The sequence below is a fragment of the Eublepharis macularius genome, chromosome 7 (assembly GCF_028583425.1).
Source record: "Eublepharis macularius isolate TG4126 chromosome 7, MPM_Emac_v1.0, whole genome shotgun sequence".
Lineage (NCBI taxonomy): Eukaryota > Metazoa > Chordata > Lepidosauria > Squamata > Eublepharidae > Eublepharis > Eublepharis macularius.
Window position 1 is genome coordinate 70,916,659 of NC_072796.1, and position 23,593 is coordinate 70,940,251.

General features: G+C 40.7%; 2 protein-coding genes and 1 long non-coding RNA gene across 3 annotated transcripts in view; 2 read left to right on the forward strand and 1 right to left on the reverse strand.

Annotated features, from left to right (window-relative positions):
- MYOM1 (myomesin 1) overlaps positions 1–4,018 on the forward strand; it is a 143,864-nt gene extending 139,846 nt beyond the window's left edge. Inside the window, 3 exon segments of the mRNA XM_054984625.1 lie at positions 2,943–3,045; positions 3,047–3,197; positions 3,200–4,018. Coding sequence (XP_054840600.1) covers positions 2,943–3,045; positions 3,047–3,197; positions 3,200–3,243 — 298 coding nt within the window. The 3' untranslated portion in view covers positions 3,244–4,018.
- Positions 4,019–14,542: 10,524 nt separating this feature from the next.
- LOC129333167 (uncharacterized) lies at positions 14,543–17,854 on the reverse strand. Its single transcript, XR_008597402.1, has 3 exons — positions 17,678–17,854; positions 16,300–16,476; positions 14,543–14,914 (listed from the first exon to the last, which is right to left on the reverse strand). It is a non-coding gene; the product is annotated as an uncharacterized LOC129333167 (long non-coding RNA).
- A 163-nt stretch (positions 17,855–18,017) lies between these two features.
- LPIN2 (lipin 2) overlaps positions 18,018–23,593 on the forward strand; it is a 44,930-nt gene continuing 39,354 nt past the window's right edge. The window contains exon 1 of the mRNA XM_054984628.1: positions 18,018–18,103. The gene's annotated coding sequence lies outside the window, so the exon portion shown is untranslated. The remainder of the gene's footprint in view (positions 18,104–23,593) is intronic.

A 23,593-nucleotide genomic window follows, 5' to 3' on the forward strand; every position in this document is an offset into this window, starting at 1 on the left:
CCGGAAGGGGGAATGTGCTCAATGTGCATGAGTGCATCTTTTTTCTGTCATTACCTGGGAAATAACAGCAATGCAGCAAAAAACCCTGCGATGTACTAATTAAGGTCATTAAAAATAGAAATTGATACACTTTATTACAAACTGTTATGGAGAATAATACAATATGACTTTTCTGTATAATATATATAAATATACCCAACAGTTCTCTGCACTATAAGAGAGTGAATTCTAAGAGTGCTTCAAAGGAAGTACATACAGGATATCAAAGTGCAAGTGCTAAAGTGCTAATTACCGAAAAGTATATTGCACATAAGATATATACAGTGCATAGAGAGCAACATGTAACAATGAAAATCCTCAGAACATATTCCAATATCATCCAAGAGTCATGAATAATGAAACAGAAAAAAGTCCAAAAGCACTCTTTCTCAATGGTATCAAGGAAGTTTGTGGGATCTTCTCAAGTGGCTGTGGAAAGTTGTAGATTCTCTAACAGGAGATCTAGAGCCTTGTTGGCTCGTTTCAAAATATATCTTTCTCAAAGAGTCACAGTCAAATGATGATAATTCCAAAAGTACACAGTGACAGAAGTGGCAGACATCAAGAATTAACCGGTTTATCCTTGATCCAGGACAGTTTAACACAGATTGGGAGAAGCTGAAACAATATTTGGTGAAAAAATGGGAGGCGGAAGGAGAACTGTGGCAGTTTGAAAATTATTGAAGAAAAACAAAAGAAGAGAGAAGTGACTATACCGGGGGGAGGAGAGTTAAAGAAGAATTACTAAGCAATTATTCTATTTGATTATTCTATACAGTATTAAGTAATAGTTATTATGTGATATATAAGAATAGAAATTAATTAATTAATTATGTTGCTGGCAGATAGGGGTGTAATTGAGAATTAACAGAATTAAAATTCATGAATACAAGAAGGGGGGGAATGAGAAGTAGCATATAGAATATAGGTTAAATTGATTGACTTATGCTGAAGGTATTTTTGGTTATAGCGATATTTAGAAATGTGCAGAACATGGGTTAAATTGATTGACTTATGTCGAATGTATATTGTGTTTATAGGTATATTTAGAAATGTGTAGAACACGAGTCAAATTGATTGACTTTATGTTATAAAGATAAGAGATATAAGAGGAAGTAAAGAGTAACATATAGAGTATAAGTTAAATTGGTTGACTTATAAATGTATTCATCACTTATGAGTACTCAAGTTATGTATAGGGAGGGATAAATTGTTTGTCCCATATTGATGACATTAGAATGAATAAGTTAGAGTACAGGATATTGAGAATATTACCAGTATTATTACTATTGAATAACATGCCAGGAATGTATTAGTTAGTTGATAAGTGAAGGGAAATTGACTTAGCACTGTGTTATAATAGACTAGCTTAGAAGAGTGTGAAAGTATATGTTTAATTGACAAAATAAGTTGAAATGAGTAGGGGAAGAATAGACAAAGGGTTGGAAAACTGTTGGAAGTCAACAAACGGAGGGGGGAAAGGGAGGGGGTTAGAACTGGAATATTAAAGTAATTTGATTGTTATAAAGGACAAAATATTTCTAATTCCAATAAAAAAATTTTTTTTTAAAAAAAGAATTAACCGGTTTATGTCATGACCCAAAGGTGAATTGAAAGCCTTTGGGCCATGACATAAACTGGTTAATTCTTGATGATTGCCACTTCTGTGTACTTTTGGAATTATTACCTGATCTCCAAACATGTGGGTACCCAACACCAGGGTCTCAGCTGATGTTCTTAGTAAGCAGGTAGGTTCATGTGGGAGTAGAGGACCATCACATTTCTTGGCCTCAGGCCATCTAGGGTTTGTAAGTCAAATCCAGTATTTTGAATTGTACCCAGAAACCAACCAGAAGCTGGCAGAATATTTCTGATTAATTTTATGATCTAAATTAAAACTTTGTGTTGAAACTGATGGTATTCCAAAAAACTGAAATGCCTTAATATTTTACAAGAATCTATTTCTGGAGTGGCACTCAGAGAAATGCATTAATTTCGGAAACATATCATGAAATCATCTCCTCCTGAGGAAGCTTTAAAGCAGACAGGATTGATTATTTAACAGATGGTTGCTAAAAATAATTCCTTTTTCATTCAATCTACATTTTGTTCTTACAGGCTTATATTTTCCATAGTACCTTGAAGAGGCACATATTAGCACTTAGCAGTGAAGATTAAAAACTGACTCTTAAAAATTATTATTGATTTCAGATTAAATGCAAGGCAATTAGGGGTGCAAGTTTTATGGATGTTTCAAATACCACTTAGCCAGTCCAGTGAAACTACTCTAACATACCTAAAGTCTCAGGTTAAAAGCACGGTTAATTGTTATTTTAGATTTAGAAGACAGACATTTTTGTTGCCCTATTTTAACAGTTCAATCCTAAGCAGAGTTACTTCAGTCTACACCTATTAAAATCAATGAATTTAGACTGAAGTAACTTTGCTTAGGATTGCACTGTAAAAGTGTTGTGCAAGTAAAGTTTTAAATCCCCTAAATAATTGTTACTTATTGAAAGACTGTATTTACAAAAATCCTAGCATCTAATTTTCTGTTAAAACAAGAATGCATTTTGTGAATGGCCTTAGATAAGGGAAGATGGTCTGGATAAAATATTGAAAGATTATAATAAAAAATTCGTAAGACATTTCTTTACAATGCCATTCTAAGCAGCGAAGTCCTTCTATGTCCTGTGAAGTTAATGGGCTAAGGGTGTATCTCTGGTTAGCAGTATACGGCTTCCTTCCTAACATAAAATTATATTTAAGTATTGTAGATTTTGAACATTTATATGTATCAGTTTTGTTACAGAAGCAAAATTAACAACATTTTCAGTTAGCATAAATATTCATGGCATTTATTTATACCTACTATTGATAATCTTTCACTGTGTCTTCCACAGGGCGCTTAATCTTACCTGCAATATCTGGGGAAATCCTGTTCCAGAGATTTCATGGCTGAAGATTGAAAAGCTTCTGGTAGGAGATGACCACGTCATACTGAAGTTTTGAATCTGGAAAGCACGCCTGCTTCACCATAACTAATGTCAATACAATTGACTCGGGGAGATACAGCCTTGTAGTGAAAAACAAATATGGCACAGAGACAAGTGATTTCACTGTCAGTGTGTTCATACCTGAAGGGGAGGGGCATGAAATACACAGCCAGAAGTTAGCAAAGGAGATAAGAAAAAGAAAACATAAAGCAAAGACTAAGAAGGACACATCTTAGGGAGAGCTAGAGTTCTACCTGTATTGATATGTGTGTGCAAACTGTTTTTCTGTGCATAGGAGGTAAATCTGGATCCTTCCACTCAGGATCAAACTAAACATGATAATGAATTCATGGCTGCCAATGGTTCACCTTTGCCATTTTAAAGTGGCCACTTTAATGGTATAGAATGTTTTGGCACTTGGAAAGGCTTGGGGTGGGAGGGAAAGACCTCCGCTTGCATGGCACTTTAAAATGGCAGCAGTGAATCTGTGGTGGCCACGAGTTCACTGTTACATTTAGTTTGGCCCTAAATTCACTGGTGCACCGTGACTTACTTATAACTAGAGGACCGCCCCTCATTTTCTGACCCGTTCTTCTAAACATTCTCTTATGAATCATTCAATCTTTAATCATGCCAGTTTGCTGATGACTGCATGTGATAACCATGGGGTGACTGTTTTCTCAAGTCCAAGTATTTGTAAGTCATCAACAACGTTTGAGGAAAGTCATTTAATTAAAATCAGCAGTGAAGAGAGTGAAAAGATAATGACCTTGGTTGAGTGGGGATACATTTCTCACCAAGAATCTAGATTTAACTATTCTGGTAATCTAGTATCTACTGAGTGTATTGTTAGAATAGTACTAGAAAGTGGATATTTAAAGCAAACAAAAATTGTGTTGCCATGATATTAATGCACATAAATGTAAGTGAAAAATTCTGCACCCCCCCCAGTCTTCACAAATAAATGAAACACTTTTATTTCACCTTGTTTCTCAGTCTTGTTTATTTGCTCATTAATTGGTCTGAACACATTTTTCAGTAAACCTCTTCTTACGCTGTTTTGACTGTTGTGACCTCCACTTTGTTCTTGAATGCAGCGCTCTTCAAGGAAAACTGAACTTTTTCATTCCTCTACACTAATCTCTGCTTGATTCAGTCTCCTCACAAAAACCTTGTAAATATTAGGTATGTTCTTCAGCACATAAGAAATCTTATTGGCCATTCACATCTATCTTGAGTAGGAACCTGTTCTAAGTATAAAAGCCAATGTTTCACTGAGATGTACTTACTGGGCAGAGGCTGCAGGGGCCTGAGCCTGAGGAAAAATGACTAACTCTTCTACAGTGTCTTTCTACAGTGCAACACTAAGCAGGGCTACACCTATTGACTTTGGCAGATTTTAAAAAGTGTGTGTCTCTGCTTTAGGACTACATTCTTAGCGAGATAAAATTTCAGGCTCATAGAGCAGCCTGTTAGGCACATTGCTACACTAAGTTACATCCAAAGGTACATGTTTCTAAGCCCATTGACTTAAGTGTCTTAGAAGGGTGTGACTCTATCACTGTAGGCCCCCTAGCTAAAATTAAATAAGTTTACATTAAACTAAATTTACATGAGTCTGCTCACAACTGAAATATTTTTAAAGACACAAAATAGGGAGGAGGAGGGGGATTTAAACTATGCCATTAGCCAGAAAGATATCTAGGTTGCAGTTGACAGCAATCTGAATAAACAGTAAAATTCATTTTGAGTTATACTAACTGATGTCAGACAGCTGGGACAGTAGTACTGACAGCACTGCACTACCCAAGGCTGGTTGGGCATCTTCTAGAGTTCCATCCTAGTACTGGTCACATTTTTATCATACAAGCAAACAATAGCGATTTTAGCACAAAGCAACAAAGATTATAATTTTAGACATAAAGAGGCTGAATGAAGTATACATATTCAGAAAACAAAGGGGTGAATTCTGTGGATAACAAAATAACAATTTAAAAAAATATTTCAAAGGCTGGACTGGAATTCGTATATTCCAAATCCTATTAGAGAGAGCCGATTTCTTAGATCAGCATGCTTTCCCCCAACGGCATCACTGGAACTGACATACACTTTCAATATTTTAGCAAGTATTGTCTTTATGAATTTGACCTTGTGTGTATATTTGAGTATGCACACACTCACAGAGACACATTTTAGCTTCCTTTAACATTATTAAGCTATTGAGAATTCATAGATCCTAGAGACCACCATTTACAGCATTAAAATAATTATGGCAGTGTGGCACAATCAGGCAGATATCCAACAAAATGCACACTTGAGTATCGGTGTTTATTTAGCAAGGAAATTAAGAAACTGGCTGATAGAGGAAAAAATATATATTTTAATAGATACTGAAACAATGGAAATAAAACAGTGAAATCCAAATTTAAGTCCATTGGTCAGCTGGGGATTTTGTAGCACATTTAAAATGAAGCCTACATATTTAAGAGTCTTATGATTCTGCAAGACTGTAGCTTGGGTGCTTTTGTTCACTCTTAAATCTTTATTATTGGGAGATTCTACAATAATATCAGTTATACAGGAAAGATCTGGAAAATATCTCCACTGAAGACTGAGCGGAAACTATTAAAACACTGGGCTTACTTGATAAAATTAAGATGATTCTGTTATTACACAAAAAACATAAGGGGTGTTCCATGATAAATTTTAAACTTAGTACTAGATATTTGTGTTGAAAAAAAAATTCTTCTAAGAATTAGAATCCCCCTCCGGGTAGAAAGCGGTATCAGAAACAGGATGTGGTTTAGAGTCTGTATGGTTTAGGACACCAATCCCCAACATGATATCCCTGGGTGCCATGGCACCTACTGACACCTTTCCTGGTGCCTGCCAAGTGTTTTTAGGAACAGGCTGGAGGTTTTAGCGCAGGGCTTCTGAATGGCCATTGGAGATCTAATTGGCTCCACCACAGCTCAAGGATCTTTAGATGTGTGTATGCAGGGAAATGTTTTTGAATATAACCATTTTAACAGACATCCTGTTAAGTTTCTTCCTGAAATGTTGAAGAGTATAACCTCATTTCCTGACATTTGGTGGCTGTCTCTGCTGCATGTAGCAGTCGTTACATAGTTGGCCACCCACCACTCTGTGTCAGAATTCCAAAGGTGCCTGCAGGCTCAAAAAGCCCGATTTAGGAATGTATTTGATTTATACCCCCCCTCCCCACAGGTGGGCTGACTAGGTCTGGCTAGGGTTGCCAGGTCCCCCAAGTTTGAAATTGGCAGGATGGGAGTTGGGGGCACGCCAGGACTTACCTCGTGAACGCATTCCGGAGCACTCCCTTGTCACGATGGGATATTCCCAGTGTGACAAGGAAGTGCTCCAGAGCTCACGGGAACATGTTGTGGGGCTCCCAGGCTCATTCCCACACCTTCCTCCCCTGCTGGCCAAGTGAGAGGTGAAGGGGGAGCAGAGGATGGGAGCGGGAAATCACCCACCCCCACCAGGATCTGTAGGTCCGGCCCATAAAGCTCACTAGGGGATGTTGGGACAGTTCCTCTTAGGATTGCCAGGTCCTCTGGAGCCCAACCCAGGGGATGGGGGGAATGGGGGTTGTGAGGTGGCATGGGGGGGGACTTACCTTGTGTGTGCACTCCGGAGCTCTTCCTTGTTGTGCCAGGAATGATGTCATAGCATGCCTGACCTAGCTCTGGCCTGTGCTGGCTGATCCTGCTCACACCCCCACTGTGAGTAGATTTTCCTTCTAAAACTGTTAAGGTTGTTTATTGGGGCTGGGAAGCCTTATTCAACAGGCAGGGTTGGTATGAAGATAGACAGGGAAAGGAAAACTGAGGTAAATTTTGTTTGTTGAGCAGAATACTTCACAAGCATGAGGCACAATAGTCTTCTTAATACTTATTTTAAATATTTACAGATCTTAGATGTGATACACATTCAGAAAAGAACATACTGGAATTGGGTAGAAAATAAAAAGGTGGCACTATCGAAAGTGCTATGGATGTTTCAAATAGTACTCCATAGCAAATGGGAAGCACATTGGAAACTTGAGAAAAATGGTTTTTAAAAAACTGCTCAACCCAGCATTGCGAACGGGACACAAGTGGCTTTGTCTGAAAAGGGGGGGGGGGGCAATCTGTTAGCAACCAGCAGCCAAACTGGTTGTCTCTGAAATGGCACAAAAAAAACCCATTAGTAACCAGCAGGCAAATTGGTTTACAAAGACTGTGTGGAAAGGGCCTCAGTGTTGTACCTGCGAAGGTTCCACGATACCTTGGTGAGGAGGGCCTTCCCTCGCTCTTCGTATCTTTTGCTACTTTAAGACTTCACAATACCGGAGACCTTTCTGGACATAGTGACATTATATTCCCTTTTGATCAAGAGAGTACATATATGGGGAAAATGAATTATTTCTCTTGAATTAGATTTTACTAAGCCAAAAGTAGAAGGGATTATTGCTGCTGAAGAGACACCTGATCCAAATGACAATCCAATTATGGGAGACGGAGATGATCCCTAAAGACAGCTGGCAAACTAAAGGGATCACAGGACACTGCCAGTAACAAGAGATTCCAAGTGAAAACGTGCTGTACAACAAGCTTTATTGTTATATTACACTTTCACAATGAAATGGATAACAATACTGGAGTATTATTTCATGCCACAGTAGTGTGTTTATAAATGCACCACCGTTGAATGGATTCATTGCATGTTTGCTGTGTTAGTTCTGAATATATTCATATTTGGTACAGACTGCTACTGTGTTGGACTCAAAGTTTACAGGATAAAAATATACCTGTTTTACAGGAAAAACCTTGATGCAGAGTTCCAAATTACTGATAAAATCCTGAATAACTGACAGTCACTGGCAGTTAGGTCCCTCAAGCCCTCCACAGTTAACATGCAGGTGTTCCAGTTGAAGTAGCTTTACTGAGATCCATACAGTAGAGGTGTTCACCTGAAGGTGGCAATTGGCATAAGTGACAATTCAATCAAAGGCATTACTAATTATAGAGAAACTTCCCGCCCTTCAGGGTCTGTTGACATTCTGGCATGAAACCCCAAAGAGGTTACATGGGAACAGATTAGTTTAGACTACATGAAGTACAAAGCAAAATATTCCAGTCTCTGGGAAGAGATATAATGTCCACTGCTAGCAGCTCTCCTTCAAGGACATTTGCTGGAAGAAGTGAAAGTACATATTTTCAACAGATAACGGAGAGGCCCCACTGGCTCTCCTGCAATTAATATTAGCAGTTAAGACACTCTCAGATGATCTACACAGAATACAGCATATAACTCTGGCAAGCAGCACTGACCAGTACAAAATGCAGAATACAATCATGGCAAGTATGCTGGCATACATGACAATAACTTTAAAAATTGCATGCTTTCACACAATATACACGAAGTAATGAAAATAAAGTTGCTCATTTTATACCTCAAGTGGTAATAAATGAAATTGTTGCTCGCTTCCAAGTACTTTATGTTTTGTCTAAATCTCTGAGGACAACAAAAACATTTCCCGACCTATCATGATATAACACATTTTTTGCTCTGCAAAAGTTTTCATGTATTTCACAGTGTGCTTGTGAGAATGTATTTTATCAATCTGTCATGCTTACTGGTTTAGCTTCTAAGAACAACTGTGCATGCTAGATAGTGTATGCTGTGAAGCAAGCTTCCCCATGTGCTAGCATTTCCGCTTATACATGATCAGTGGTTTTCAATGAGCTTTGTGTAAAATGAAGTGCTGGTGCGAGAGGAAGCATGCTTCACAGGCAATATTATCTAGTACACATGGAACTTGTTCACAGAATCCAACACAGCATGCCCAAATATGGATTCATATTGGTTTATCAGAATCTATAAAACTGCACAAGACATTAAGCCTACTTAGTAATGCAGAAATATTAAAAATATATGCATACATTTATGTAACATTTAAACATATGTAATAGGTTAGATGACAGATGAGATGTGAGAATTATTTTTTATTTTCCAAATACCTTGACTGATAATAATGATTCTTACATTAACAGGTCAATCTATAAAGAATCTAACAGTGCAACCCTAATCAGAACTGAACGCTTCTAAATCCATTGAAGTCAATGAGTTTAGAAGGGTCCGACTCTGTTAAGGATTATAACTTACTCAAGGGAGTAGACAGCATCTAGACTTCTATATAAGCTGAAGTTAAGTAAAATTTTGCTTCAGGGAATGGAAGCAAAGTATTGTATTAGGAGGCAGCAAAGATTTTTTCTGCTTTCTGAGCAGCCAGTCAGCAGCAACACTTGCAGTTATTTTATAATAGAATCCATCTTAAGAATGACTTTTGAGAAAATGGACTTACCCTGGCCCCGTCAACCGCCAAAGAAGTCAAAAGGGCATTTCATTTAATTGGAAAAGTTTTTTTCTGCTTTGAAAAGATTGTGGTTGATAAAGAAAAACCTTTCACAACTATGCACAAATACCCTTGTGCAATTGGAATTTCAAGCAGAACTAAGTCAAAGTGAAAGAAGAAGAGCTACATAGCGATACATAAAATGCCCATGTAGAACCAGAATATTATAAACTGGAAAGAGATAAAGTTCAGTGACCTGGCAGGCTGTCCATGCATGACCCACCCCCCACTCAGTGTGGAGTTTGCACATGCATCTTCTATGTTTAAAGCCACATTTTGTTAGGAAGAAGAGCAGAAATATTTTAAAAAATCTGTAAGAAAGAACCTGAATAAAGTAGATTTGAAATTTGTTGCCAATCAAAAGATCGTTTACCAAGACAAAGGACTGCTCCATTTCTTAAACATTTCCCATATTGAAAGCACACCTATTTAGGGAAAAGTAACTCTACACCTGTATGCTTTTATTGTATTTCGTGGATACAAAATCTATATGGCTTGAATATATAACTTTACATTGTCTGTAAGGAGAGAGTAGCTCCTGCATCTTTAGTCCAAATTAGTGGCTGTTTTTGTAATTTGCAGCAGCTGTGATTTTTACAGGGCATGGGTACAGTTAGAATTAAGTAACCAATAAACGTATGTGAAAGTTGACTGCTTGTGCCAAAGTAGTATTTACAACACGCTTGTTGTTTCCTTCGGTTTTATTTTGTGCACCTCTCTCACCTGGGCAGGTGTCTGTGTGGTGGTTTTGGAGCCCTCACCCCAAGCCCAGTCTCAGGGCCACTGCCTGGCACTGGGGCCCAGCTTTGTGGGTTCCAGTCAACGTTTTGAAATCTTGGCCAAACTGGGAGGGTGGGTGGAAGAGTCTGCTGAAGTCTCCCTGTGAGTTTGGTCTGAAGGGGGCGATTGAAGTGCCCCAGGTTCTGACGAATCATGAAACTAACAAATCGTATCGCGAAATGGGACAATTTCGTGGAAGTTTGTGTTTCATGATTCATGGAATGTGATGAAACAGGAAACTCATTTCTCCCCCCCCCCCCCCGTTTTGTGCCCATCTCTGCTTGCTAATGCTATGTCTTTGTAAACTGTATTTATTTATCCTATGGCATTGTCTATGGAAATGTCCTTGACACTGCATGGAAATGTCTTTGATACTGATTGTACTAATCACACTATGTAATCCGCCTTGAGTCTCAGTGAGAAAAGTGGAAAGTGGACTATAAAAGTGAAAAGTGAACTATAAATGACATAAATAAATAAAATAAATAAAAAGAAAATACCTGGGCATCATCTTGACAAATATGAATTGTATGTTATTGCAAAATAATTATATAAAGACTTGGAATGAACAACATTCAATTATCATTTTTGGGAAGAATAGCTACAATTAAGATCAATGTTATACCTAGAATGCTATTTTTATTTCAGACAATTCTGGTATTGACTATGGAGACACCATTTAAACAATGAAAGATATATCTAGATCTATATGGACTTTTCACTGGGTGTGTGTGTGTGAAAGCTATGTGTGTGTGTGCTGCTTTGAGTTCATTCTGCTTTCTTTTCAGGGGGTGGGTGGGGCTGTGCATGTATATGTGTGTGTGTGTGTGTGTGTGTGTGTTGCTTTCATTCTTTTGTTGACTGAAGTTGACATTGTTATGGTTCCCAGAACTTCCGAATGCAGATTGGTTCTGTGTTACTTAAATATATCAGTTATGGTTATTTGTATTAGTTAAAATATCAGTTATGGTTATTCCAGTTTTATGCGAGGAATGGATAGCTGTGTCCACGTCACAGAAGGCTTTCCTCAAGATATTCATCAGCATATAGGTGTTCTTATGTCTGAATAGCTGTAACTCAAATGGTTCTCCCCACCCTCAGCTGATTAACATCACTGAAATTGCAGTGGACATATCGGTGTTAAGGAAGTTTTTATGAATATTGTTTTGTCTGGGACACTGGAATATTTATAAGCATTTCACAATGTCACAACAGCTTAGCCATTGGTAAGGCAGAGTTGGCAGGCAACAAAAAATGCTATTTTATGTCAGGATCTCATTGGCAGAGTTCTTCACCTGAACAATGTGGTGTCTTTCTTATACATCATGTTTAGAATTTGCTATGTTAAACTGTATAGCCGTCTAGTTTATTCCTTTCCATGTTTTGAGTACTGAACGACAGTTACGCCATGTTAATGTATTAGTTGTTAGCCTCTCCTTCCTTCCAGGCATTGCCGGACAGCTCCTTCCGTGGGAGAGAATGCAAATTTATCTTATGTCTGCAGCTCCGACCTTGAGGTTCCCGCTTCCTCGTCTCCGCACTCTCAGCGCTGGGAACTCTGAGGGGGGAGGACGGGAACCCAAGGGTTGAAATGTAATTGCTTTCATCAGGTACCTCATTCCTAGCAAAGTCTATGGTCGGCCAGAACGGTCTAAGTTCTGGAATGTGGACCCAGGTCCTGTATGCTGTTTTCTAATAAACCTTTTGAAATCAAGAGACTCTGTCGTCTTGCAGAAGGGAAGAAGGCAGTAGCTAGCCGACTGGAATAGCACAGTCTGACGTTTTAAACTATAAATCTAATGCAGCTAAAGTTGAGTATCTTCTTTTGAATTGCTCCAGTAAAGCAAAACCCTCCCTGAAAATTTGAAAATTCAATATTCATTAGATTAGGAATTTCAGACTTTGTGGAATTTTGAGGAAGAATTTTGGGAAAAAAATTTCTACGCTGGCAGAGGGAATCTGTTATAATTTAGAATTGTGAGATGGGTTTTGGATTTTTAGAGGCCCCCTCCTTGCATATTTTAAAATATGACTCCAAAGAAATGAAATGTTTGGAAAACGGAATGGAAGATTTCACTTTTTGTAGAGGATACAGAAACAAACCCTTTCTCATAATAGTGTAATTTTCCAATCCTACTAACATTTAGCTCATTGTAATGCATTGTGCTGGGTTCCGGGAAGCGGCGTCACTTCCGGGACTGACATCACTTCCGGAAGTGATATCATCATGCATTTCCGGGAATATGTGGTAATAGAGAGTTCCACCACCTCTTTTCCCAGAAAAAAAGCCCTGCTCATGACAATCACCCTGTGAGGTAGGTGGGGCTGAGAGAGCTCCAAGAAGCTGTGACTGACCCAAGGTCATCCAGTTGGCTTCAAATGGAGGAGTGGAAAATCAAACCCAGTTCTCCAGATTAGAGTCCTGCTGCTCTTAACCACTACACCAAACTGGCATGACTGTCTACTGCAGTTTGATGGTGTAACCTGGCCTGGAGAGACTTAGGAAGCCAACGAATTCCCAGTCTGCCCCTTGGCCTGCTCACACCCACACCTGCTATGAGTTCTATGTCTGAGGCCTGTCAGTGGCTGGATGTGGTAAGGCACCACAGCCACAGCTTGACAATAAAAACAATATACCCCCTATTCTGTAGTCTCATGAAATAGATCTGTTAAATGTTTAACAAATTCAAATATTAAAATCTCACGAGTCAGATCTAAAATTCTTAAGATCAGCTTTAAATCACAGGTTTTAAAATATCCACTGCTTTGGGGAGTTTTAGTCTTCTTTTTGGTATAGAGTCCTTGGAAAGTAACATTTTTTCTAGTATTTCTCTAAATTTATGAGGGCTACAAATTTACAGTGTAATATTTTAAGTGCTCCATTGGCACAAGTCTCAGACAGGGAAAAGAGGCAGGCACTACTGCAGCACTAAAGGGAGTAAGTGGCCACTTTCCAATAAATAAAAGCTGGAATTTGTATGCATTTGCTCTGCATCAGTAGCAAGTTGTTAGTATTATCCTGGACGATTTATTCCTTCTACATGCTTATGTGCATAGTCTCGAGTGTAGTGTTTGCAAACAATCTGAAACAATAGGTGTAACAAGAGGGCCTCCCATATTTGCTACCACTGTTGACTTACTTTAATTTTTTTAGGATCATACTGTCACAAACAAGGGGCATCTACTCCAGGTGGAATACCACTGATGTTACACTTTCATTGATAATATAGAAATTTGCATTTTGATAGTGTTATATTGATCACAGTATGCATAGAGGTCCCCAGGCAGAAAATTAATAACTGAGGATTGTTATAAGAATGAATGAATTTTAAAATATTTTAACATTTTCAGTGCAATCCTAAGGAGAGTTACTCCAGTCTAAGCTCATTGAAGTCAATGGGCTTAGACTGGAGTAACTCTCCTTAGGATTGCACTGTTTGTACAGTAAACAAACATACTATAGGAATGGTAAGCAATAGAAAAAAATCTGCTGTATTTTCTTCTAGGAAAATTATTCAAACAGACAAGCAAACCTGCTTTAGGTGGAGGCTAGTACACTATGCCTGCAATACCCAAACATTTTTACTGGAAGTAAACCTCCTTGAATAAAAAGAGCCTTGCTTCTGTTTGGGACTGCTTCCTAGTGTTGGATCTTATGAATCTATTCCATAAACAGCGAGGTCTTTCCCTGGCAGGAAAGGAATGATTCACAGGATTCCACTCACTACATTTCCATCCCTTCTCAATCCTACACACTTGATCTTAGCCAAAAGGCCAAGAAGCGATATTACTTCTCAATCCTGATTCATACTGTGTCTTCATAACAGGTGTCCCACCAACCTTTGTGAACTACCGCAGTAGCGGCTGGAGTAATATCACAATGCATCTTTCTGTGCACCAGCCCATTATGCTTCGATCATTTGGCAAGTAGATGGGCAGGAAGGAACACCACCACAGAGAATGTGCTTGCTTAAACTATTAAATAAAACACTGTTTGCAGAAAAATGCCAAAAACAGAGGTCATGCCATATTTTTAGTAGTGCCAACCAAAAATCATAAAAACAGTGTGCACATTGTTTTGTGATACATTTTGGTTACTTTTGATAAAAGATACTACATGAATTCTGTATTCAGTATCTGGTCTCCTATTACCTCATCCTAACTTTAAAAAGGGGGAATTACAGGATACTCCACTGCTATCTTTTCAGGAGTTGCTACGTTTCCCTATGGAACTGCAATCACCACTCACCAGTGGGTGTAAATAAAGCAGCGGAATTACGCAGTGCTGATTAGAGAGGCAAAAAGTTTTATTTGAGGAAGTTACATACTTGATAGGAAAGAGGGAGAAAGAGATCCTTGCTATCTGACTACATCTTGCAGAGAGAGAGAAGAAGTGTGGCAGGAGAGAGAAGCAGGATATTGCCATTTAGCCCAATAGGAGACAAGACAAGGAAATGACCCTCCAAGAAACAAGAGAGATGCTGCTCTCACTGTCCTAACTAAGTGATCCTTGCTGCCCCCTGCATGGTAGGCTTTTCTTCCTTCTTGCTGCTGTTGTACACCAGACATTGCTATTTCCAACAAAATCATGGCCCAGCTACTGCTTATCTCTTATCACAGAATGAAGGGTATCTTTGTAGGAGTTGCTGGCTGTCTTTCAACCAGGCCCTGATTCATCCTTTAAATGCAAGCAAAATAGAGGTTGGACTGGATTCTGAAGTTATTCAGAATTACTGATGGAACACCCTGCTTCTGTGCTGTCATCAGGGCAGCTCTGTTATGAGACTGTGCAGCAAATGAGCTGTGTAAACATTACTGTGTAAACATTTCTAGCAGGACTTACAAGTTACAACATTTGTTATCTAAAGCCACTTTGTATATCAGCATGTATGTGAGCAATATCTATGTGCACCATTAGACATGGTTTTATAGCCAATCATTTCAATAGCTGATAGAGGGAAATAATAGGTTTGAAGTATAATAATACAGGCAGGGTATATAGAAGTACTGATAAGACAGCACACCTTATTTCTGGGACATGTTGTCATTTCTGAGAAGAGGCTAGATGTTCTTGTTTCAGGCACTTATGTGACTAATTTAAAATCAACATGGAGTGTTTCACAGCACCACACAAACATTCAAGAGTGATATTAGATCATGGTATAAAGTAACATAACACTGAGGGTCACTCTACGTGTTACTTCTTTTACAAGTTTTCCACGAGCCAACCTGTGCTCTGACCAGTCACAGCAGCTCCAGGGAATGGCTTCTATTAAAAGAGGAGAGCACAAACGGGCCCCTAAAGCTGCTGTCGGAGGAGGGAGAGCTTCTGCCTTTCTCCCAAGCTTTCCCCCCCTGTGCAAAACAGTTCAGAGGGGAGAAAGGCAGAAGCTCTTCTTCCTCCGGCAGCAGCTTTTGAAGCCCGTTTGCACTCTTATAAAAGCCATTCCCCAGAGCTGCTGTGTGACTGCATTGAGCAGTAGAGTGAGTAGGGTGTAGAGTGGGCCTGAGCAACTCTTCTTCATGCAAACCACTCCCATCTACTATTACAAAACTAAGCACACACAAAATAAGTATTCATATTTTAAACACTGGATTATGACAATGTGAAATTCAGCCCACTAAAATTCAGCTTATTTCGCAAGCTATTTTAAATCATTTATTGCTAATTTATGCCAATGTTTCCCAGTGAAAGACCATTATAGGAAATTGCCACCTCATAGTAGAACCTGGAACACAGAGGGAATAGGAGGGTTTAATTTTACAATCATAAAAGAAATGAAGGTGGGGTAGGAGAGAATCAAATCATAGCAAATCAGTACAGGACACTCATTTAACATTAGAACAGGAGTTCCCAGCCTTTTTGAGCCCTTGGGCACCTTTGGAATTTTGAGGAGGGGTGAGACCCACCCCCAAATGTCTACTGCAGTAATGGCGCCTCCCTCCACACTTTCCAAAAGAACTGCAGCAGGAAAATGACTGTGGGGGAATGGTGGGAGGGATTGACAATTTAAAAAGAAATGAAGGAAACCTACACTGACCACAGAAAGCCTTGGTGCTTACCAGTCCTCCTGATCCTCTAGTGGTTGTGCCTGCTCTTACCACCATGGAAAACCCTTTCCTTTGGATGAGGGCAGTCAGTAACAAGTCCTGCTTTACAACGGCCCCATCCACTTTCTGAATAGCTTTGCAGGTGCCAGGGCAAGTACTGGCAGGTGCCGTGTGCCATGTTGGGAGGCCCTGCATTAGAGAGAGAAGTGTCGAGTCTGGTGTTTCAGAAAAAGCCTTGCTAACGAAGTGGGTCGTGAGGAGTAACGCAGACCCTCTTTTCATAACTGCTGCCACATGGAGTTTCCCTAAACAAATCGCCTTATTGTGGTGAGTAGGGCATGTGCAGCAGCCTAACACAAGCATTTTCTTCATCCTACTAAATATGTAAATTATTCTAACAGTACAATCATGGATTAAATGCCTGATCCTTGAATATTGAGTGCTGTGCAATAAGGACTATTTGGAAGGAAGGAGACAACCACTGCATACAGATATTTGCAGGGGCCTTCACGCAGCAGCTGTTTCATAGGCACCTGACTGTTTTGGAGAATAAATTAGCTTGATAACCAGACATCATTTCCGGTAATGGGAGCATCATGCGAGAAGGTGCAGAGGTGTGTGAGACACAAAGATTAGCAAAAAGCTAGCAATTAAAAGTACGCCTTCCTGTTCCAGATTTGAAGTATGAACAGATTCTTTCAATGTACAAAAGACTAAGATTCTTCACATTATTTGCAGTGTCTATCTGGACAAGGAATTAGATCAGACAGGCATCAGGTACATAGGATCAAATCTTGAACATGAAGTCATGCTGAGTACATTTCTCACACTCATAATCAATACTTGTTATCCTTTCCAAGAATGGTAACATTGTTCCACCAATGACTGAACCGGGCTGGTTGATCATTGCATTGCCTTCTTGTACTTTGCTACCAGGGAAGCACCAGAAATGCATGTGTTTCTCTGAATCACCCACTGCTATGATCTTCCCAGAATTACATCCCCAGGTGACAGAGACCAGCTTACCTGGAGAAAATGGCTGCTCTGGAGGGTGGACACTATGGCATTATACCATTCTGATGCCCCTCTCCTCCCCAAACCCCACCCTCTCTAGGTCCCACCCCCAAATCTCCAGGAATTTCCCAGCCTGGACCTGACAACCCGGGCTGTGATGAATCCTGCAGCCTACATATTCACACGAGCACCAGAACGCCCAGATATACAGCAGCAGTAATACGCCGGAAAGCGGGGCCGTGCTTATAGCCGAGGCAGCCGTCCGCCTCTCTCGGGGCTTCAGTGGCTCCTTGCCTGCCACAACGAGGCATCGCAGACGCAGCAAGCCGCGCATGCCATCGGAACGCCTGGCAGGATGCGAAGCAAAAATGTTCACCCGCACGCATCATCCGCAGTGGCAAGCCTTCCGCGCGCCAGACGCGGACATGTTGAAAGCAGCGGCTCCCCTTGGAGCGCCGACTCTGGATCCGCCGAAAACTCTCCAGAGGAGAGGGGGCGGGGAGGCTCCTCCTGGCGGGTCGCCCCGAGCGCGCCAGAAAGGCCGGAGCACCGAGCGCGGCCTCTGCCCCTCCCCCCCCCGCTTTCTCCGCGGCTCAAGCGACCCGGAGGGCGGGGAGAAAAAAGAAGGCGGGGCTGGAATTTCCGTCGCGCTCGCGTCGCCTGCGTCATCCGCCCTCCGCTCCGGCTTCCCAGCCCATTGAGTTCATTCAACCGCCGCCTCCAGTAACCGGTGGCTGGTCCGACCGGCTGCGCTGTGAGGACGCGCCTCTCCCCTGCTTCCATCCGGCGGAGAGAGAAGAAGGTAAGGTAGGGGGGTCGGTCGGGGGGTCGACGGGCTTCCCTCCTTGAAGGCGGCCAGCCTTCTTCTCGGGCTTGGTCTGCCCACCCCTTTGCCTCGCGTAGAAACGGCTGGAGAGGGGGTGGGGGTGGGGGTGGGGGTGGGGGTGGGGGCGGGGGCGGGGGATGCCGGGGATGCCTCCCAGCCTCTTCATCCTTTCCTGACATCGCTGCGCGCTCTGGGCTCTTCGCCGGGCATGCCGCCTTTGCCTCCGTGCATCTCTGTAACCGCAGTTCCCTGTACACTGACTTGGGAGGAAGTCCCGCTGAAGTCGTTGGACTTACTTCCGAGGAAAGACCCCTCGATGGTTGTTGTGGGTTTTCCAGGCTGTATTGCCGTGGTCTTGGCATTGTAGTTCCTGACGTTTCGCCAACAGCTGTAGCTGGCATCTTCAGAGGTGTAGCACCAAAAGACCTCTTGGCTTGGGCTGCGCGCCTCTCCTCTGCTGTCTTCCAGGAGGAAGTGTGCCGGAGCAGGGGGCAGTCTGTTGCCCTTGGGCCTAGGGGCATTTCTGTTTTCATGGTCTAACCGGAGGGCTTGGTTCTTGTCATAGTCCTTGTTTCCTGTGTAAGGCCGGGGGGGGGGGCGATGGTGACCCGAACTGTTATGATGTACGGTTGGCCTGTGGCTCAGTCGGGATGCAGTCCTCATGCTTTCAGCTGTTGGTGTATGCCTGCAGTCAGTGTAATGGCTCTTCATATTGTTATCAGGGTAATGTTTACACGAGAGTTGCAGTTAAAGTCAGCAAAGCTGTTGCACTGTAAATAGTTTGTGGGTTTGCAGCAAGCTCTGCCTGCAATCCTGTGTTTACACTCCAGGGGCTCCAGAGGGTTTTGAACTCTGAACAGGATTGCATTCTTTCAGTGCATTACTGAACAAAGTTACTCCAGTCTAACTCATTGAAATCAATGTGCTTAGAGTGGAGTAACTCTGTTTAGGATTGCACTGTTTGTCTATAAGGAAGACAAAATCTTGTGTGCTGCTTTCCCTGCCTTTTTTCTTCGTTGCATTTGGGCCCTTGGGTATTAATATCTTAATGTATTTGTTTAAACTGACCAAAGTGCTTTTGACTTTTGCTGCTAATAGCGTCTGGAGGTCTTGGTACAGAGCATCGTACAAATCTGCAAACCCTTTCAACGTTAAAGCATGTGGTTTTCTGCTTTTTAAAAAAGCAGAACCACATGCTTTAACCAGATATACTATAAAAGTTCAATTTCCACTTTGTGTTTTGCAGTTGTATGTTTTAATAAAATCATGCTGTTTATTCATGAGGGAGAGGAGAAAGTGAACTTTAGCCTTAAATAAGTATAGGCGTGGGGGGTGGGGGTTGAGATATTTTGAGGCCACTCAAAAGGATATTTCATACAAATATATACCAGGACACCCTCATTACTTCTCTAGTCTGTTTTTGGTAATAGGAAATATACTAACACTGACTGCTTTTTATTACTTTGGGTTGACCAAGGACATACATAAGAATAATTATTCTGATAGAAGAAATTTGCATTACTTTCTCCTTGAGCCCTAAAGCATCCAATCCCCCCTCCCTTCAGTTTGAACATGTGTGTAAAGACAGGTAGTATAGTGGGTTGGCCCACTCTTTCCAGAATAAATTTAGAACAGAACATGAAAGTATTTTCACTGCAAGACAAAACAAATGGTAAAAGCACATCTATAGCTGCTGTTGCTTCTGCTGCTGTTGTACCACCGGCAGTGCTTGTTCTGGATTGGTTGTGTTGCATTACTCAGAAGTCCATGTCGGTGTATATGGCATTGGCTACCTGTGATTAAGCAGCCAATGGCTGTTGTCCTCCATTAGACAGAGATTACAGTGAGGCAGTAATCCTATTCATTTTTGTTAGGGAGTAGTTTCATTTAACATAATGGAACTTTTAAATAAATAAACATGTCTAGAACAGCACTGCTGACTTCCAGATGAAGAGTAGAAGAGCTGAGATTCAGGAAGACTGAGTCAAGAGATTCCACATTCCATAGGTAACTCTTATAAGGGGAAGATAGAAGATTCAGACACAGGGACTCTAAAGTCCTTCAGAGTCATGACCTTGCAGTCAATGATGGATTGTATGCAAGCTGAGCCTTATAACCACATGTGGCAAGTGGGATGGAATTTCCGTTTCTGTCTGGTCTTGGTAACCCAGCAGTTCTGAATAGAAATCTGAACTACATGTTCATCAGATGGGAGACTCCCTGTGGATGGAGGTGTTTAATTCAGGGTCAAGATGGAATTCTGCGTGCTGAGACCTGCTAAAAATATGTCCAATCAAAGAAAATCAAATGTCCAATCAAAGAAAAAAAATTGTTAAAAAGAAGCTGTGAATCCAGAAAATGGCCACCATGGATATAGGAACTAAAGATCTCTGCACCTTCTGAGTCTTCATGACAGGAAAAAGGAGTTATTTGTAGATCAAGAACGAATAGGAAATAGAGACCAAGGAAGTACTGAATGCTGTATGAGCTAGGGGGAGTCAGCATATCTGACTAGTGCTGCAGTTTCCAATTGACTGGTGCTGAGGGGAGAGTTTTGGCTGCAAAGATGGGGCTTTACCCACTTACGTATCCCTCCTTTGGGGTACATACCCTGTTGCGGAAGAAAAGGACTTGTCAGACTGTCACTGCAGCTATTTATTTTGTTCGGAAAGTAGCTTCCCCTTTTTCTGAACAGTGTCATCTTTATGCACTGAGACAGATCTGGCTATTTGATGGCATCATTGGGAGCAAATTAATCTAGTGATTGAAGGCATGGATTTGTTTGCTTTTAATTATGTTGTTGCATTTGCCAGATCTGACAGCTATGTGGTGATGTCATTGTTATTAGGATGAAGAGGGGCTATTACGAATTTAAGGAATAATACTGAAGCTGCAATTGATTATGGCTGTGAAGAGGCTTACATTGTGAGCTACTTCAATGAGTATTGGTTGCATGGGTAATTTTCACTTTGCAGCTCCCTCCATAATATCGCCAGGAAAGATTCTTACTCATAGATGGTGATATTTCACAGGTAAACATTTCTAAAATGCTGCTCCCATTTCAACTTAGACCTATTCAACCACTGGAATATTTAATGTGTTATAAACCACTGGAGTATTTCATTTATTGTCAATTTTGGTCCTACAGCATGAGATATTTTGCAGGAACTGATCATAACTTTTTGGAATCAAATTTTGATATGAAGGCTTTTCAGGCTCACCTATAAAATCAACTAGAATTCATTAATAAAGAAATACTTCATCGCTTCTTGAATGAAAGTTCTGCCACTAGAGAACTTGTCAAATATTCTAATGGAGTCAGTTTTGCTTGCGCCACTCACTGCTTGAATAAAGTGAATCACAGGTTCTTCACTTCTTTGTTCATGTTGGTTGGATGCAGTTGTACTGATAAACCACTTTAGCAACCCACTAGTAATATTCTGAAGGCTTCTCTACGTTTGGCTCTCTAAGATGGGAAAGATGCGATAACATACAGAATGTTTGTGCACTGTTGAGATAATACCAGACCCTTCTTCATACTACAAGTTGCTGAAATGGAATTCTAGGCATGTGTAAAGATCGAATAACTCCATAATACTAATTTCAAACTGTATAAAACAAGGCTAAGAGCGTCATGCTAGGGATTATGAACAGAAATCAGGAGGAAGCAAGTGATACAGAAACAAGCCCATGTTTTCAAGAGATAATGTACTTGTATCAAATTGTGGGGGAGGAGGAGTTGCTTCTTGGACTGTTTTGAGCAAGAAAATACCAGCAACAGGGACTAGACGTGTGGATGCACATCTGCCTGCAGCATTCTGTGGCATTACAGCTTGCAACATACACGTGAAAGCTGAAAAATTGTTTTTTTATTCAGGGGTTTGAAAATAGTGTACTAAATTCCCAGTCTTAAGAAAAAATTCTTGCTTGTAAACATCTGGGGGCCCATGCGATTCTTGTCTGGATTTTATTTGTATTTTGTACAAAAGTGGATTTGTGCAATGTAAACATTTTCTTCCTTTTTTAAAATGCATGGAGTGTTTCCTTTTATGCATTACTATTTTTGTAGACAGATATCCTTTCACTAATAGGCTGAATTGAATCATCTTGTGTCCAAGGTAGACACATTTAAAGTGCTGTTACTATAACTTGGAATGGAAGTGGAATATTTTTCTTCTGTTCCATCCAGTGAGGCAATTAATGCAAAGCTATCTCTTTGCATTATCTCTTTGCCATGAAAACCCCACCAGGGGTCGCCATAAGTCAGCAGTGACTTGAGGAACTGATTTCATTTTCATCTAAACACAACACCTACTCCCTTACTCACCAGTATATGCTTGTAAATAGCTTGAGAACTGAAAAATTAAGCATATTTTACTCCTTTATCTTTCAGTGTGGTGTAATCGGTAGAGTGTTGGACTAGAATTTGGGAAGAGACCCCAGTTCAAATACCCACTCTGCTGTGGAATCTTGCTGGGTGACCTTGGGCCAGTTGCATACTCTTAAACTAATCTACCTCACAGGGTTAGTCTTAGGCTAAAATGGGAGTAGAGGAGAACAATATATACTGATTTAGGTCCCCCTGGAGTGAAAGGTAGGGTATAAATCAAGTAAGTAAATAAATTAATAACTTTTTCTGTTTATCAGCATAGACTTGAACCAAATCTTCCAAGTCAATATGTTGGTGATCTTTGTGATCAGCCACCCAAAAGCTGCAGACTAGATGAAGACACTAACAGTATTGTCTTCTAACATTTTCTAGCAGCCAGTTGACCTGCCTTCTCCCTGTATATGCTTGCAATTCCAGCCTGTTTTTTTGTCTAAGTAACAGTCAGTGTCTAGGCTTCTTAATTTTCTTCTGTGTATCTCTGTTAGCTGGGTCTGACCTGTAGGATTCTGCCTCCCTGCTTGCTATCTATCTGACTTTCCCTTTCTCTGCTGTTTTGTATCTTTTTGTGCAAGCCTCTTTCAGTCAGACCTCATCTGCATCTACTCTGCCTCCCTCAACTGACCTTCTAAGGATTTAGCCCCACACTCAAGCTTGACTCTGGTCCCAGTTCTGCTATGATTTGTGCTTGTGTTTAGCTGCTAACAGACCAGTTGATGGTATGCATTCACACATATAAATGGAGGCAACCTCTTGCGTACTCATTCTTTTCCCCCATGTAGGTCAGGATTCAGACAAGCAAGACAAAAACTAACCCAAAGGAACCCTGACAACATGTCCAGAGGAAGACAGAGAAAGCTAGTCATACTCAGAAGAAAAGGTTTTCTAGCATCTGATCCAGAAGCTCAAACAAATGTCCTGAAATGAGCAAATATGCATCAATAGTGTTCACCTTCCAGTGGCTTATGTTTGAAGGCCAGTCTGCATGATCAGAAAAAGAACATTGTCCAGCATTCCTGGACTGTACAGAATGCATGTAGGGAAGAAGGATGCTAGCTTAGAATGGAGTGAAATTATTT